The following is an 18,618-nucleotide window of genomic DNA, read 5'->3' as shown; positions in this document are numbered from 1 at the left end:
GACATTAACTTTACTACATTTCAAAGTCAAATATCTCACTTTTTACCCAACTACATTTTGCACAATCAATCGTTCCTTTTAAATTATGAGTGGATAAATACTTGACTGGTCAAGCACACAGCATGCCACCCATCCGGGTAGACCGCACGCTCTGTTTTGAACTTGTTTTGATTGCTGCTTGGTGGTATCTACTTAGCACGAACATACAGTTCAGCATCAGTTCGAAAGCAAACAAAACATTTTGCAAGGAATAAATGATGGGAGAAACTCCTGACTCGACCTTGCCACAACACGTGTGGCCTTATTTGCACAATTATTTTTAAGTCGTTGAAATTATGCTTTTTTGGCTCATAGATATCAATCAGTGTTTGACTAATTATTTGACTATTTTTATATAAACTGACTTTATTAAGCAAACATCTTGTGACCAAAATTATTATAGGACATTATAACCATAATGAAAGATAGAACTTTGGATACTTCAGTACATTTGAGTGCAAATACTTTCGTCCTTTACTCAAGTGAAAGCCTTTTTACTTTTACTGGAGTAATATTTCACCTAGGGTGTTTCTACTTTGACTCAAGTGCATGGTTTCTGTACTTCGTCTACCACTATACAGTACTGTGCAAAAATTTTAGACAGGTATAAAAAAAGCTATAAATTAAGACTGCTTTCAAAAATAGGAGTGTTAATAGTTTATTTTTATTTTTGATGGAACTCGGCAGAGAGGCTGTTCCAAACATCTTGGAGAACTAACCACAGATCTTCTGTGGATCTAGGCTGCTTCAAAGCCTTCTGTCTTTTTATATATTATCAGACAGACTCAATAAACTTAAGATCAAGGCTCAGTGAGGGCCAATCTATCACTTCCAGGACTTGTTGCTCTTCTCTATGCTGAAAATTGACCTTAATGACATTGGCTGTGTGTTCGGGGTCTTTTTCATGCTACAGAATAAATTTGGGAATCAGATGCCTCCCTGTTGGTATAGCATGATAGATCTGTAGCTACTGGTATCTTTCTCTATTTCTCAGCATTGAGCACACCATTAATTCTGTTCAAATCTCCAACTCCATTTGCAAAATTGAAGCCCCAAACTTGCATGGAACCTCCACCATCGCTTCACTGTTGGCTCCAGACACATTATCTTACCTCAATCCAGCCCTTTGACAAACAACTTGCTGCTACAGCCAGACATTTCAGATTTTGACTCATCAGTCCAGAATACCTGCTGACATGTTTCTGCACCCTATTTTCGATGTTTTTAATACAGATATGAGTCACTTTCCTTGATGGGGGTATGGCTTTTTGGCTGCAATTCTTCCATTAAAACCACTTCTGGCCAGATTTCTCCAGACAGTAGATAGTTGTACCTGGGTCCCACTGGTTTACGACAGTTCTTTGCTGATGGCACTAATTGACATCTTCTGTTTGTCTTATGTGTATTTCATCTGCTGCTTTAACTTTTCTTGGCTGACCACTGCAGCTAGATTCCTCAATATTGCTCATTTCTTTGTGCTCTTCAAAATACTTCGAATAGCACATATTGAAAACCCAGTCTGCTTTGAAATCTTTGCCTGGAAGAGATCTTTCGGATGCAGTATAACTACCTTTTGCATTTTGCATGTTGCTGTGCTCAGTCTTGCCATGGTGTATGTCCTGTCACATGAAACTGTCTTCCACAACCTCACCCTAGTAGCCGAGTTTGGCTGTTCTTCAACCAGTTTTAGGCCTCCAACACAGCTGTTTCTGTTTCAGTAAATTACTTTGTTTCAACCCACATATAAAAACTGATGATCATTAGGACCTACTTGGTATTATTGGTCAATTATACACCTGACTACTACAAAATCCACCACTTTGTGCAAGTGCACAAAGAGTGCAAATGTAAGAATTAAAAGCCAGTGTTGTCACATCATATATTGATTTGATTCCGAATTTTCTTTGTTTGCTCATTTTGTAAATTGATCAAAAGAAACAATTAAAATATATATTTATAAAGCCTTCTTTCTTTACAGTATAAATTCATTTGAACCTGATTAGTGTCTTGTGTGAAGACAGTATAATATGAACCCTCTTATTTATTCACTCCAAAGTTTAAAAAATACAATAAGAAAATAAATCAGATAACTAAACATAAGAGTAGTAAAGTGCAAGAAAACTCATTAATACACTTACTAAACATTTACAATAACTATAGAAAAACTGTACTAATACTAGGTTAAGCCTTCCTTTACTCTTAAAGAAGCTTGAATTCCTAATTGCATGGATTTAGCAAAATCATGGTAAAATACATTAAAATGAGATTAAAATGAGTAAAATACATTAAAATGAGATTCTGGTCCATGTCGTTTCATTTCAGGCCACTGAAGAATACTGAAGGAAGCCAATTTGAGACGACCTTTGCTTTGTAACATGATGCATTATCACATTAAAATTAGCCATGAGTAAATTGTGGCCATGAAGAAATGCATAGGGTGTAGTCTATGACATTTCAGCAATGATTGATTAGTATTTACAGGCACAAAACTGCCAAGAAAACATTTCCCACACCATTACACCACCTCCAAAAGCCCAGGCTGTTAACTAAGGGCAGGTTGGGTCCATGGATTCATGCTGTTAGTATTCTGACCCAACCATCTGTGTGTCTCAGCAGAAATCAAGATTCATCAGACTAATATGTTACATTTTCTCGTCTTCCACTGTCCTGATTTGGTGCCCACTGCAGCTTCAGCTTTCTGTTCTTGGCTGACAGAACTGTACCCCCTAATGTGGTTATATAATGTTGTAGCTTATCTGCCTTGTTGTATTGATGTGCATTCTGAGTTGCTTTTCTGCTCACCACAATTGTAGTGAATGATTATCTTAGTTACCATAGCAATTCTGTCAGCTTTAACCTATCTTTAAAGACCATCAATAAGAAGTTTCCATCCAGAGAACTTGATACTTACTAGGTTTTTTATTGCACTATTCTGAATACACTCAAATGTTGGGTGTGAAAATCCCAGAAGTTCAACAGTTTGAGTTATAGGGAAACTTTGCATTGCATTTGCTCTATGTACAAAAAAACATAGTGGTCAGGCAGTCTTTGTATAAAGCTCTACTGCCTCCTACTGGCACTGAATGGAACATGTGTATGAAAATACTGAAAGGTACTGCATTTTCTGAGAAGCAAGTCGAGGTCGCTAGTAGCACTCAGTACAAAAATTATAATTGTGTCATGTAAAACAGTAAATTATCTGTCAAAAAAGGGGTTAAAAGTAAATAAGAAGCTGTGGCATTTGAATAGAAATTAAAATGCAAGGCGTAGTTTATATTTTCATGCATACATAAAAAAAAAGTAATTGTTTAAATCACTCACCTCTTCATGTTCTGCACATGTTCTTCAACAGCCTTTAATTTTCAACCCAAGTTCCACTTAAGTGTAAAATACAGATGAGATCTTTAAATAACTACCCTGTGATAAACAGTTAAAATAGGATTACAGCTAGCCTTTAATGTATCTGAATAGTAAAAAAAAAAAAAAAAAAAAGCCATTTGGAAAAGAAAATGTCCAGAAATTAGAAGCCACCTGGTACCACCTTTTTAGATACCTAGTCTAGCCCTAGTCGTTTTACTCTCTGTTCTTGCAGCTCTGAAACGTCTTATATATGTCTAGTCTTTAGGAGGGCATTTTCTCTCCCAGATTCTCTCTCTCTTTGACTGGAGCTGAAATCAATGGTCATGCAATTAAGGAGCGTAGATCTGTCAAGCAAAGTGCTTGGGGAGGAAGGTATTAAACAAATACCCAATAAGGAGTTCAATAACAGCAATATCCATGTTGAGTGTGGACTAAAGCACTATCAAAACCGGGCTAGACATTTATGTGTTATGTGGTTTATTTTTGTTGAGAAGCAATTTCCAGTATTGGCAAAGGCCATCAATGATCACTCAACTGTCTGGTGGCTGTGTATTGACTCTCGACCAGGGGAGTCAAGTCGACCGTTCAAAAGTTATAGGCCCTTTCAAACAGTTTACAGATAGGAACAGAAGCTTGAAATGGGAAAGTGCAGTCTCTAGAGGCTCCATCACTGATAATTAGCAATTAATCACAAATTTGTTTAAAAGCTTGAAAAGAACACAGAGGGCATTATTAGATTGCAGAGATTCGAAGCTCTCAGATAATGACTTAGATTTTTAGAGGAATGAAAGGCCGCAGACATCTATCTGGCTACTTCTTTTATCAATCACTGCCTTAAATCAAGGAAAAATCCAACTGCCCACACACTGAAATACTACAGGTGTCAGATGAAAACCATAGGGAGAAAGGGGCTGCTTACAACTTGTGTAATTAGTCAGTAAAGTATTTTACCTAAGTGCCTAGGGTTCATTACAATGTGATTAAAGATCCTTTAGACCTTTACAACCTTAGGGCAAAGTGTGCTATACAGCCCCGAAATCAGTCTTATTATTCCTGCAATTGTTTCAATTTAAAATGCATCAGGGTAGCTCCCTAGGTGTCTCAAAATACACTCGCTTGGCATTTTAACAGGGACACCTTGCTCTTTCATAAATTGTGTAATCATTCTTGTGACAGCTGTGCAATGTATAAAAACATGCTAATACAGGCCTGAGGAAAACATTTGGGAATTGGGAATTTGATGGCCATAACACGTCTCAAAAAAAGTTGGTACAGTTTACTATTGTGTAGCAAGTATACAGACTGATGTTAAACTTATTTTTCGAATTGAGGAGACCAGTTGCTGGTGTTTTAGGAGGGTAATGTCCTATTTGTGTCTGACACAGGATTCCACCTATTCAACCATCCAGTGTCATATAAAAAAAATAATAATAATTGTTTCATAATGCACTAAATGTTTTCAGTTTTCAGAAAGCACCTGGACTCTTTTACTAGGAAGCAATGCTGTTTGTAATATATGCAATGTGTGATTTAACATTGTCTTGCTGAAATATGGGGTATATGCAAGGCCTTCTCTTAAAAAGATGTCATCTGCCATTGTTTGCTCTAAAATCTGTATATACCTTTTTGTACTGATGGTACCTTTCCAAATGTGACAGCTGCCCATTCCCTATGCAATAATGTACCTCTACACCATCAAAGATGCAACTGAGTGCTGATAAATCAAATGGTCCCTCTCCTCTTTAGTCTGAAAGACATCCATAGTTTCAAAAAAGAATTTCAAATTTCGTTTTATTTAACTACAGAACAGTTTTCCACTTTGCTTCAGTCCATTTTATATTAGCTTGGCCAAGAGAAGGCAGTGGCATTTCTGTCAAGTCAAGTCAAGAGTCAAGTCAAAAGGCTTTTATTGTCATTTCTACTATACACCGTGGTACACAGTACACAGTAAAAACGAGACAACGTTCCTCCGGAACCCTGGTGCTACACTAAACAACAACATAAAGCTACAACACAACACAAGCTACATAAAGTGCATCGAGTGCAACCTGGTGCAAACATTGCAGACAAAAAACAGTACAGACAGACAACACAAGACAAGACACAAAACCAAGAACCAAGCGCCGACCAGTAAACCTACTGTATACTTGGTTATACAGTACTGTGAACTGTAGAAACTATACCCAGGAGTGAATATAAGAAGCACAATGTAGTGCAAAAATACAGCAGGATGTCAAGAGGTGCAAAAGACAGCATGTAAACAGTGTAGTATAATATAATAAAGTCGAAGGTGCAAAAAAAAAAAAATATATATATATATATATATATATATATTTTTTTTTTTTTTTTTTTAAAAGCATGTAAACAATATAGTAGTCGAAGGTGCAAAAGACGGCATGTAAACAGTAATACAGTGAAAGGTGCAAAAAACAGCAGTTAAAGTGTAGTACCGTCAAGTATAAATAATAATAAAAAGATGATGGTGGAATGGATTGAGATGAGTGATGAGTGTGTGTTAAGTGTTATCATATTCACATATGAATTTTTGCATGATATAGCTTTAACCTACATTTGTGGATGGCATAGCAAACTGTGTTTACAGACAAAAATGGCTGGAGGTGTTTCTGAGCCCATGATGGGAATGAATTACAAAATCATGCCTACTTTTTAAGCAGCACCGACTAAAGGCCTCAATATCACGGGCCTCCAAAATTAAATTTTGCCTCTGTCGCATGCATACAGAAATTTCCTCAGAGAAACATTATTCTGAAATTGTAACAAAATTTGTAGCCACAGTTTTTCACAGATTGGTGCACCTTTCCCAATTTCCTCAGATGCTTTGCCTCTCTTAGGTACTCTTTTACCATGTGTTGCAAATTGGCATAATTAGTTGCATCCAGTTATTTCTTGTTAGTAAAACCTACTTTTTGTTAGTCCATTCCAACTTTTCTGAGATTTGTTGCAAATTCAAAATTATCATATATTTTCCCCTGAAATAATACATTGTCTTAGTTTAAACGTCTGATAAGATAATGTTCTAGATTTGCAAACTACTGTATTCTGTTTTTATATACATTTTACACAGAATGACAACATTGTTTTTGGAAATGGGAATGCATAATATTCTGTACAGTTTACACAGAACGGTGCAAAAACAAAAAAAATCTACTGAGCAGCAGTTCTGCAGGAAGAAAAGTTTAAATGAGTAAAGTGATAAGAGATAAATGGTCAAAGAAGCACTCCTTACCACAATGGGAGCAGAAATATATCTGACAAGGCACATTGAAACAATGATGCTTTTACTTACTGTGAGTAATGTATCTGTATTAATAAAGCAAGCTAAAACGTATATTAGTATCCAGTTGAACTCAAATTGGCACCTCCTGGTTAATTCAGAAGTTAAACACTTTTAGTCCAATTTAATTTGAGACCTCTAGGGTGAGGACAACATTGGAATTGGAAAACCAATATCTCTAGTTGATCGGGGAACAAGTCACATACTAAAAGACAGCAATGACAATGAAAAAAGTAAGAACGATTTATAGCTGATTATTATTTATTTTTAACAGAGCTTTTTGAAAATTCAAGCCCCTGACTCCACATTCTTTGTACATAGTTTAGAACAGAACCACCTAATACTGGTTGTGAAATACAATTATTTTTACCGTCATGTGAAAAATAAAGTATGCTATATTTGAATTCTGTGGTTTTATGTATCAAGACATAATAATTGTCTGGTCCTATTTGGGCCTTAGAATTAGGTAAATACAACCACAAATGAGCAACAAAACATGACCTTCTACACTGTATCATTATCTATTTTACAAAAATTAAGACAAATTAAGTACAGCTTATAAATGAGTCGCTTGTAGAACCACCTTTAGTAAAAATAAGTTTTCTAAATGATTTGATCAGTTTTTGACAATTGTGGAGGAATTTTGACTCACTCTTCTTTACAACATTGTTTCAGTTTATTGAGGTTTGCAGCCATTTGTTAATGCACAGCTCTTTTTAGGTAAAACAATTCAATCATGTTTGATTGAGGTTTGAATTTTGACTGGGCCACTGCAAAACCTTGATTTCAGCCAATCTGTTGAAGATTTACTAGTGTGTTTGGGATAATTGTCCTGTTGCATGACCATATTTTGGCCCAAGCTTTAGACAGATGGCCTCACATCTGATTCTAGAATACTTTTTATACATAGGATTTCATGGTCAGCTCAATGACCACAAGGTGACTAGGTTCTGTGGCTGTAAAAACAGTCCCAAATCATCAACATGCTTGATAGTTGGTATGAGGTGGTTATATACTGTGTTTGTTTTTTGTCAAACATGGCTTTATAGCAAGACTTAGGTCTCAGCTGTTCAAAGAATTTTATTCTAGAAAGCTTGTGGTTTGTTCAGATGCAACCTTGCAACATGCTGCCATGTTATTTTTAAAGTGAAGAGGCTTTCTCTGAGCAAGCCTTCAAAACAAAGTCTTTTTTTTAATTTTACTATCATGAACATGCTAACTGAGGTCTCTGGAGTCTGAGATGTAACTCTTTGGGTTTGACCTTGGGGTGAACTTAGAAGGGCATCCACTCCTAGGAAGCCCTTCTAAGTTCACCCCAAGAAGGGCATCCACTCCTAGGAAGATTGGCAAATGTCTTGGTTTTAAATAATCTCCGCAGTGTAGAATGGTGAGTTTTTAATTGTTTGGAAATTACCTTATAACCATTCATGAATTGATTAGCAGCAAGAAATTCCAAGAGGGTTTACTTTTTTTTTTTACATGGCTGTACATGCAGGAATTTAAGTAAATTCTTTTTAGAGCTAGCTGACACCGTTAGCATAGATCATTCTAATGTTCATTTATTAATTACATGAAACATAAATGGATCATAGAGCCACCTTATACTGGTTCTGGGATGCATTTACATTAAGCTGCAGAATATGCATTACATGGAGCAAAAAGTCCCTAGTGTATTGTGAGAACAGCTAAAAGGTCAACAGGGTTTCTCTACCGATCATCAACACTTTAAACAGTAACTGCTACATCTGCAAATTTAACAGCATTGTGGATGACCCTTTTAATCCATCCCATAGTTCCCTAGCAGAAGGTACAGGAGCATCAGTAGACACCCAAACCGTTTCTTCTCTATGACTTGTAGATTACTTATTAGCTTGATGCTTCCCAACATTTACCTGGGCTAGCCAAACATGTTTCTTACTATAACTCAATACCACTGGACAACAGCATTTTTTCAATGCTGTATTAGACCTTTAATGGAACACTAAACCAATTAATGTGTGCTGTGTAAACCTCTGATTATGTATTTGCATTTTATGTAGTCATTTATAAGTTTTATGTAGCACAATGGCCACCATCTTGAATATATACATTTGGAAATATGTTAAATATATATTCAGTTAATCTATGTGTTTCTTTTCACATGATTGTTGGTCCCAGATGAGCTGGTTTAAATATTTCAGAAACTGGTGATCTCCTGAGAGTCTCAGACACAACAATTACACAGAAAAGTGCAAAACGTATACAAAAATCCAAAGAGACCAGATCAGAATCACTACTGTTTTGTGAAGTCTATTGCAACTCAACCCACTGTATGATATTTACTTTTAAACCCGATATAAAAAGTGATTAGTCCATTCTGAAAACGGTCACACCATATTTCTATTTATAAAAGGTTGTACATTTATGCAACTGGGCATTTAATCTTCCTTGTTAAAATGGCAGGTTTTTGTGATGAAAAAATACTAAACCACAGTATGTCTTTTTTTGTCCTCAATGTGAAATGACAACATACAAGTTAGTGAAAAACAAACATTTTAGGATTTATTTCCCCCTAAACTTCCCAAATCTGTTTTATATATTTTTCCCTTAAATGTTTGTTTTTCACTGGCTTCTTGAATGTTGTAATTTCAAAAATAATACTAGAAACAAATTTGACATTTTGGTTTGCTTGGTATTTTTGAAAACAGCCAGGGGTGTGTTGACATATTTGCAAGTTCCTTTTAGGATCAATCATGTACTATGTGTGCTATAATCAAGCTTCTAAAATTTCCATATGGACTGAACAAAACCCTTGTATTAAATATGTGTGCTCTTCTTGGAGTTCATCCAGCTGTCACATTGCCTTAAATGTTTTTATCCAATGCGAAAGGACAACAGGGCTCCTTTCTCCTTAGAAAGAACATACATTTTAGCTAGCAAGACCTCAGCATATTTGTGCATTCAAATAAATGGTAGGCTGATTATTAGTGAAGGGTCTTTATTGACTTACAGAAATGAAAAGAAAACCACAAAGCAGTGCCTAAATACACTGTAATACAACGTATTTTTGAAGTTTATATGCATAGCATGATTATCAAAAGTGCTAAGACGGTTGCAGATCTTACTCTGCCAATCATATTCAAGAAACAATTTTATACAACACTCCATTACTAAGAGAATAGCCTGTTTTATGCTTCTGTCCGCAAACTCATGTAAGTAGACAGTCTGGGTGAATTTATGCAGTTTGTGCCATTGGTCATGTGCCTTAACCCTTAACTTCTAAGAGTAATTACCAATGCCCTGAGAAAAAAACTTTAAATATTTATGTATTTAAATAAAATGCATCCATTTGTTTACTGCCCCTATTTGTCTTGTAAACGTAAAACATGGTGTTATTGTCCCAGAGATTAATCACACAAGTATAAAAAATAATGTTGATCAGTTCCAGTGCACCTCAAACAGCAGGATGCACAGCCCTCCAGAGTTGTTAGCAGACAAGGTCAGGGAATGTCATTCCTGCTGGAGAGTATCTCTCCAGCTGAAACTGTGATTGGGTCCATGTGTGAGGGGGAGGATAGGTGGGTCTGCCAGCTGCCACACACCAGTGTCTTGCTCTTCACATGCACAAAGACCCAGATATGGAATCTGGTAAGAGAAATGAACACTTTAATATTATACATTTGCAATTTTCTAATGGAAAATAGAATAGGAGTATCAAGTCAAGAAGTCGAGTGAAGATGCATTTATTGTTATTTTAACCATATATAGCTGACGCAGTACGATTCTCTAGGACCCTGGTGCTACATAAATTAACATAGAGCTAAGGACTAAGGACTGGTTATTAAATGCAATGCATAAAATTCTGAACAAAAACAAGAAGAAGCACACTTTTCTGACAACTTGGACAAACTCTTTGGCGTTGTGTGGGGTGAGGCCTTGAAGCTGGCGGGTGCAGGCCTCTAGAGATGCGGCGTGGGCCACGATGAGAATGTTGTTTCCTATGAAACAAAAGCACACTGAGCACTTGCTTGTAGCACAACCATAAACTGATTAGAAAAGCACACTTATTTGACAAACCCTTATTTTTGCAGTCTGTCAGGATGTCTTTGGTCACTCTGTAGCTGCGGCTCATGTAGGTGTCATAGGATTCTGACACATTTAGTTTAGTAATAGGGACATGAGGTCTGTGAATATAGAAATATTTCTTCTTGTGATCATTGATTATTCTCATAATAATCGCATGGTATGTAACATGTAAAAAAAAACCTATACTAATAAATAATATTCAGATGATTTATCTGTACTTGTATGTTGTGTCAACACTGAGGTTGGCTGCAGCAAGGCCTATAGGAGATATCCATGCAGGTAAAGAATTTCCAGAGACCCATTTGGTCCATTCAAATAACCCTGGCTCCACTCGTGTCCTCAACTTCCCATCCTGCTTCATACCTGTACATGGTAAAGGAAAAAGAGGGCAATAAAAAAAAAAAACATTGTGTTTTGGAAATAGTGTAAAAATGTATTCTGGGTATTGATAACACACAAAATAAAATAAGAAATATATACATTTTTCTTTATATTAAATGTATTCATGTATAATTCAAAATATTCACAATTTTAAAAAGGTATATAATAAGGTATATTATGCATTGATGTAATCATGAGCTGATCCCATACATTTAAAGTAAACATAAAAAGTGTTAAAGTAAAACCTATACTGCCATCTTGAGGAACAGTAATATGGGTTTATTTCTAGATCAGGGATGTCCAATATTTTCCACAAAGGGCAGGTGTGGAAAAGTTTGAACACCCTTGTTCTAGATGGATTGATGCGTAATTTTACATTCGTTCTTTTAGTAACACTATTTTTCCTTCCATTTTTCCTCCCATTTCTCACACACTGCACAAGACTGGCATCCCAATCAGGTTGTACTTTTACTTCACACCCAGCATCCCTGGATAGACTGCAGCTCCATCATGATGTGGTTAATGAAGATGAATTTAAAGGTGTTCTTCTGAAACTTGTTAGAAATCTTTCAGTGGTATTTCAAATAGGGTAGAGCTTATTCTTTTGAAGGAAGTTCAGTTAAGGGTTAAAATTGCAAAAGATAACTGCCGGGCAAGGTGCGATCGTTGGTGAGATAGCAATGTATATATTTGAATATGCAATGATCAGGATCAGTATCAGAATCAGAATTAGGTTTATTGTCCAAGTGTGTTGACACACACAAGGAATTTGGTTCCAGCTGTTAGTGACTCTTAAAGTACAGACATAAATGATAAGGGTTAACAAGCACCTGCCTAATACGGTGTCCCTTAAATCAACATAACTGACCCTTTAAGACATGGGACTCCACAAGCCCTATGAAGGTGTGTTGTGGTGTCTGGCACCACGATATTAGCTTGTTTGTCCAATACATTGTATTGATGCTTAATTGGCTTGAGATCTGGGAAATGTGGAAGTTAACAGCTGGAATGTTCCTCAAATTGTTACAGTTTATCCTGCTTGGTGCTGTTCTCAGACCAGGCAATGAAGGTTCCTGTGTGTGATGTAAACACCAAAATATTGGTGCTTCCTGTCCACAATCAACTTCTTTGGTCTTGCTGATGTTCAAGAGGTCTCCTGGCACCAGTTCTGCAGGCTTTGAATATACGTCAGATAGCCTGGTTGAGATACTGAGAACAGGCTTACTACAACAGTCTTTAGCAAACGTGACAGTGGCCACATAATCATGAGTGTACAATGAGTACAGCAGGAGGTTCAGGATACAACCCTGTGGGTGCTCTAATGCTAAGGGTGAGGGTGGTGAGACACATTTGCCCACCTGTGCTGCTTGTGATCTAGGGCCCCCCAACTTGTTGGGTTTTGAAGGAAGTATACTGTTAAATGCTAAATGTAGTCAACAAACAGTTTCCTGATGTTCATATGGCTCAAGGCTACATGTTGATGATGAAGGTGGTAGATTTGGACCATATGTGAATTGTAATGCGTCCAAGGTTTCAGGTAATAAAGAGGTGATGAAGTCTCTGAGCAGTCGTTCAATGCACTTTATTACATCACAAAGGTCAGGGCTACTGGGTGATAGAAACCCAGCCTGCCATTATGACTTTGTGACAGGAACAAGTCAAGTCAAGTCAAGTTTATTTCTATAGCGCTTTTCACAACAGACATTGTCTCAAAGCAGATTTTTTTAGAATTTAACAGTTAAGATGAACGATGTGTGTTTATCCCTGATGAGCAGCCATGGCGACTGTGGCAGGGAAAAACTCCCTCAGATGATATGAGGAGGAAACCTTGAGAGGAACCAGACTCAAAAGGGAAACCCATCCTCATTTGGGTGACATCAAGAGTGTGATTATAAATCTTTAAAACAATACAGAACACTGAAGAGTGAGAACTAACATGAGCACTGGAGTGTGAGATTATGAGTAACGTCCTCTCCACAGACTTTTACAGTCATTTGAGGTTATAGAACCAGGAGCTACTGAGCAGTAATGGACTGTTTAAAGCAGGCAAAATTTAGTGACTGTTCTAGGGAGAGGCTGAATATCTCTGTCAATAATGATGCTACCTGGCGCCGTGGACCCAAAAACTTACAGTATACTGTAACTATATAACTTACAGTATAACTAGCCCATATGTAGACGTCTTGTGTTCTGACAGCTTTCTGCCATAGCGAGCATTTCAGCAATTTGTGCTACCCAAGCACAAATAATGAACCTTAGGCACTCATTACCAGATCACCGGTTCACCGGTTGACATTCCTTGAAGCTCTTTTGGTAGGTATAATCAGTGCAGACTGGGAACACCCCATGAGACCTGCCATTTTGGTGGTGCTCTGATCCAATTGTCCAGCCATCACAGATTAGCTTTTTCTAGAATCACACATAACTACTGTTTACCTTTTTCCAAACATAGCCCACCCCTAATAGGTAATATCATGGATGTATACCTATTTACACTATATGGACAAAAGTATTGGGACACCTGACTTTTCCTGCCATATGTGGTTCTTCTCCAAACTGTTAACACAAAGCTGGAGGCACACAATTGTACAGGACGACTTTGGATGCAGTATAATCAAATTTTGCGTTCACTTGAACCTGTCCCAGCATGCCACTCAACCCTATTGAACACCTTTGGGATGAACTGGAACACTGACTGCACCACAGGCCTCCTCACCCTACATCAGTACCGGACTTTACTAACACACTTGTGGCTGATAAACACAAATGTCCACAAGCACATTCCAAAATCTAGTACAACATCTTCCCAGAAAAGGAGGGAATTATAAAAGCAAATTGGAACTAAATGTGTGTGGTTCTTGCAAATAAATACACATTTGCTGGGTATGATGGCTTTTACATGTCACAGGAATGGATAGTGAATACTAATTAATCTATTACCTTTGAGAATCTCATGGGCTGTTTGGACACAGCGGAGGCTGGGCGAGCAGTAAACAAAGTCAATAGTAATATTATTTTCCAGTAATGCCTCACCTGCAACACACAATCAGACATTTAAAGCTCTACTGAACTTTCTAGTTAGTAAAAACTGTAGAGGGAGAAGTTCCCACATACCCACAGTTCTGGCCTGTATTGCTCCAAATACTGTAATAGGAGCGTCCATGTCATAATCTCGGTTTCCACCCCAAGCAGGCAGAAAAGGGGGCATGTTCAGGTTACTTCGCACATATCTGCCTGCAGAAAGACCATATTGGACTATTGGGCTGAAGTCACTCTTTATCTATGCATGTGTAGAAGTGAGAGAGTTCTAGTTAGAGGTATAAGTCCCGCTACCTTTGGCATCTGAGCACTGTGAGAACCAGTGTTTTCCGAAGACCACATCCATCCTCTCTCCATGACGACAGACAAACAGAGTTCTTTTAGGGGACTGCGAGTGACTGTTCATTCTAAGTACCTGTACCAAAACAAAGCATACTGCAGTCAAGCTTGACTTTACTGCACCTTGTTTATCTAGGTGCAAGAATCCTTCATAAGATCTGAAAAGAATCAGAGAATACTATTCTTGGCTGTTAAAGAAATTAGCAGTGGATTGCATACATTGCATTTAACATCATAATTATGTTATCTGACAGTAATTGGTATTCATTGTAAAAATGGCACCTGCATAGGTTGGCAGACTACATTCATAATAGATGAATCTCCAGCTTTTGAGTTTTCTAGGCACTGAATGCTGAGCAGGCCATCCAGTGTTCTGCTCTCTTTGTTGCTTTTTTCTGAAGGCAAGGCACTGAAGAATGAGTGCGACCTGTTTTTAATGGAAAAAGAGTAACCTTCCTCTGATGTTTAAACATGTCTGTGATAATGCTATAACAGTGGAACAGTAATTGGATCTAAGTTTATGTTTAGATCTTTTTGACATTGATAAAAAAAAGATTGTATATGATTAATTTACTTAATTTGTTGTTAATGTCATTTCTGTGCATATCCTCCACATGCATTTCATGAGGCTTATGCCTAATAAATATGCCACTAGGTGGACTAGGTTGATTGTGTGTGAATAAGTATGTAAATGTCTCTCATACTATGCCAAGGTTTTGTGAAATACTCCTTTATGTAAAATCATTTGAAAAGACAGAAGTGTTAAACATGCTTACCCATGGAAAACCCAGGTGTCGCACTCATCAGCCCGATTGATATAATTTTCAGGAAGCAGCCCGGAAAGCCCTGTGCTCAGAGAGGTGCCATACACCCATCCCTCACTGGTGCTCATATGGTCCACTGGAGAGGTCAATATAAAGTCCCCTGGTACCAGCTCTAGCTCGTCTTCATTTTGAGGAACATATGGGTACATCACCTTTAGAGTCTGGCAAAAAAAAAAAGGGAATGGTATTTGGGCATATCAATATTTCATACTATACTATCTAAATATCTATTATGTTGCATAAAGTTATTTAGTTCTGTATTAAGCAGGATTAATCTGGGTCTAATTAAACTAGAATAATTCAAGCAGTCATTGACTTTCAGAATTACTCCCAAAACCTACCTCATGATTTGCATATCTAATGTCACGTGAGAAAAGAACAGCGAGCCAATCACAACTAAGCTTGACTTCGATTCCTCTCGCCAATTTCTCCAAAGAAGTAAAGTGGCTGCTTGGAAAGTTGTAAGCTAAAGTCACATGTAGCTGCTTCTTATGTGGCTCCACTTGTACATCTGTGAGATGACCAGATGTTTCCATTAGCTCACATCGTTTTACAATTATTTTCCTTTAAAATATAGTAAAGTGATCATTTAAATCAGTGAATGATCCACAATTAAGTGATTCATCAAGGTGGCAATTTACAATGGAAAAAATCTGTTCTCTCAAGAACAGAGAACCATGGAAAAGGAGAAAAAGAAGATAAAAATGTACAAAGCAAAAAAGAAATAATCAGTGTGTTAATGTCTTATAAATAACAGTAAGAGTTTTAAAACAGGTGAGTGTGATATTGGGCTTCCAGAGATGCCTGTAATGATTCTGTTGCTCTGAATTGGTGAAACTTACTATTATTACCAATATATAATAAGGCTGCGAGGTGAAGTCTAATCAACTGCCCTTTATATCTATATAGTTCTACCTGCTTTAGTGGCAGCTTCTGCAGCAAAGTCAAAAGCAAATTTCCTCAGGGTCTCAGCCACCTGCTCCTCAACGAAGAGACCGATGAAATTGGAAGAGGTGTAGAGCTCTAAGGGCAAAGGGCTAGGAAAGCGGCCTCTCCACTGATTAACTGTGGACTGTAAAGCCCCACACAGAGCTTCAACTTTACTGTCTGCACACTAGACAAAAGAGAAATATGAGAAAAATGATAACCTTGTTATATACCGCTAAATATTGCTAGAGACATATTATTATAAAACATTTTTTCCATGTTTTTGACTCTTTGTTGCCAAAAATAAACATTTCTAAGTGTTGATTTCTGGCAACAAAGAGTCAAAAACATGGAAAAAAATGGAAATCCTCCGCAGCTCAAACCTATGCAGAAACTGGACCAGTTGTGGTGTAGACTGAATATGGCCATAATGACGTTCCCACATCTATGCATTAAACCTTACCAATTATATATGTGCTCTATACCAAATGAAATAAACTTTCTTTTGGCTTCTCCCGTTAGGGGTCGCCACAGCGGATCATCCGCATGTTTGATTTGGCACATGTTTTTACACTGGATGCCCTTCCTAACGCAACCCTCCTTATTATCCGGGCTTGGGACCGGCACTAAGAGTGGCTGGGGATCAAACCCGGCCCGCGGTGAGAGCGCCGCATCCTAACCACTAGACCACCAGAGACCCCTATACCATATCAAATAATTTAAATAAATTCATAATCAGTAACTACAAATTCACACAATCATTTACTCCTAGAGGCAATTTAGCATTGCCAAATGACCTACTGGTATCTTTTGGAAGAATACAGAGAACACAGAAAAAATTTACATATTCGTGGGTTGGCTATTTAATTTCTTTATATAAATCACAAAAAACTGCAATACTGAAAGACCATAGCTCAAATAATCTCCTGGCACCACTGACAGTGAATAAAACTGGGACACTGCTGACGTGACACTGTTGTTCTTAAAATGGGTTTCTTTCACAATGTACAGCAGGAAAGGCAAGACACCAGGAATGCACACCTTGAATGTCTTTACAGAAGGTGGTATAAAATGTTCTAAAGAAAGGCATTTATTAAAATAAAGTATTTAATAAAATAAAATAAATAAATAAACAAACACAATTTGGCTTAATTCAAGGCATTTGGCATATCAGTGGTCCATAATATATATGAACATAACAACTTATCATGCCTACATCAAATCATTAAAGCATTAAAGATCATTTCTAAATACTTTGTCATATATGTAGATTTGCATATAATTTCTTTCTTTCTTTCGGCTTCTCCCATTAGGGGTCGCCACAGCGGATCCTCCGCACGTTTGATTTGGCACATGTTTTACGCTGGATGCCCTTCCTAACGCAACCCTCCCCAATTTATCCGGGCTTGGGACCGGCACTGAGAGTGGCTGGGGATTTGCACATAATTGTTTTGTGTTATTCTTGATTTTTTATTTTGTGTGGTGATTTCAATAGTAACACAAGTTCAGGATATAATATTTATATTTATATTTATATATATATATATATATATATATATATATATATATATATATATATATATATATATATATATATATATATATATACAGTATATAGTACATGCTTAAAGGATAACAAAAAGAGTTACAAAACAATAGGAATTATATAATGTACAGTATTAGTAAAATAAACACAGAGAAGGAGAGTACACATTTTCAACATTGGGAATCAGTTGCATATCATTATTGGCATCTGTTAATTTAGTAGCCTAGATTTATTTAAAGTCAATGACATACTCAAATTACAAACGAACTTAGGCTGAAAATCAAACAGGGGATCTATTAGCTGTCAAAGATACTAACTGCACCACTATATAAAATAGTTAGAACAGGATATCATCTCAAGAACCATTTATGAAAATAAATAACCAGAAAAGGCTCACCATAAAGAACTGACAGAGTGTGATGTGAGGAAATATGTTGTGGGCTTTGTTCTTGCCACATGTGAGGCGTGACTGCTGCCAGAAGTGAGCCAGCTGGTTCTGAAGGGGGCCACTTGGCCGTAAGTACAATACATACTCTCTGGGTAAGGGGTCATCCAGGAAAGGATCATCTATATGGGAGAAAAGCCTGCAGAGAGACAAACAGTAGATTATGTGTCCCTTATATATCTTTACAATATCAAACATGCGGATGATCCGCTGTGGCGACCCCTAATGGGAAAAGCTGAAAGAACGTATATATCTTTACAATATATCACAGAAAATGATGCTTATGTAACTATAAGTTGCCCAAAGAATTTGAATAAATTCACTTATATTAATTCACTACAATCACACAATTCATACA

The 18,618-nt window shown here is 37.1% G+C and overlaps 1 protein-coding gene and 1 long non-coding RNA gene across 2 annotated transcripts in view; one reads left to right on the top strand and one right to left on the bottom strand.

Moving 5' to 3' along the window:
* The first annotated feature begins 2,438 nt into the window (after positions 1–2,438).
* LOC310730452 lies at positions 2,439–11,144 on the top strand. Its single transcript, XR_014534839.1, has 2 exons — positions 2,439–8,530; positions 8,962–11,144. It is a non-coding gene; the product is annotated as an uncharacterized lncRNA (long non-coding RNA).
* The window catches only part of ubash3bb (ubiquitin associated and SH3 domain containing Bb), a 23,064-nt gene continuing 14,100 nt past the window's right edge, over positions 9,655–18,618 (bottom strand). The window contains exons 3-14 of the mRNA XM_083549437.1: positions 18,213–18,399; positions 16,258–16,456; positions 15,684–15,853; positions 15,295–15,503; positions 14,801–14,945; positions 14,474–14,594; positions 14,255–14,374; positions 14,081–14,173; positions 10,978–11,122; positions 10,751–10,857; positions 10,562–10,671; positions 9,655–10,318 (exon numbers count right to left, since the gene is read on the bottom strand). Coding sequence (XP_083405563.1) covers positions 10,184–10,318; positions 10,562–10,671; positions 10,751–10,857; positions 10,978–11,122; positions 14,081–14,173; positions 14,255–14,374; positions 14,474–14,594; positions 14,801–14,945; positions 15,295–15,503; positions 15,684–15,853; positions 16,258–16,456; positions 18,213–18,399 — 1,741 coding nt within the window. The 3' untranslated portion in view covers positions 9,655–10,183. The remainder of the gene's footprint in view (positions 10,319–10,561; positions 10,672–10,750; positions 10,858–10,977; positions 11,123–14,080; positions 14,174–14,254; positions 14,375–14,473; positions 14,595–14,800; positions 14,946–15,294; positions 15,504–15,683; positions 15,854–16,257; positions 16,457–18,212; positions 18,400–18,618) is intronic.

Source organism: Silurus aristotelis (genome assembly GCF_946808225.1).
Source record: "Silurus aristotelis genome assembly, chromosome: 8".
NCBI classification, from domain to species: Eukaryota; Metazoa; Chordata; class Actinopteri; order Siluriformes; family Siluridae; genus Silurus; species Silurus aristotelis.
This window is presented reverse-complemented; position numbering and strand designations above follow the sequence as displayed.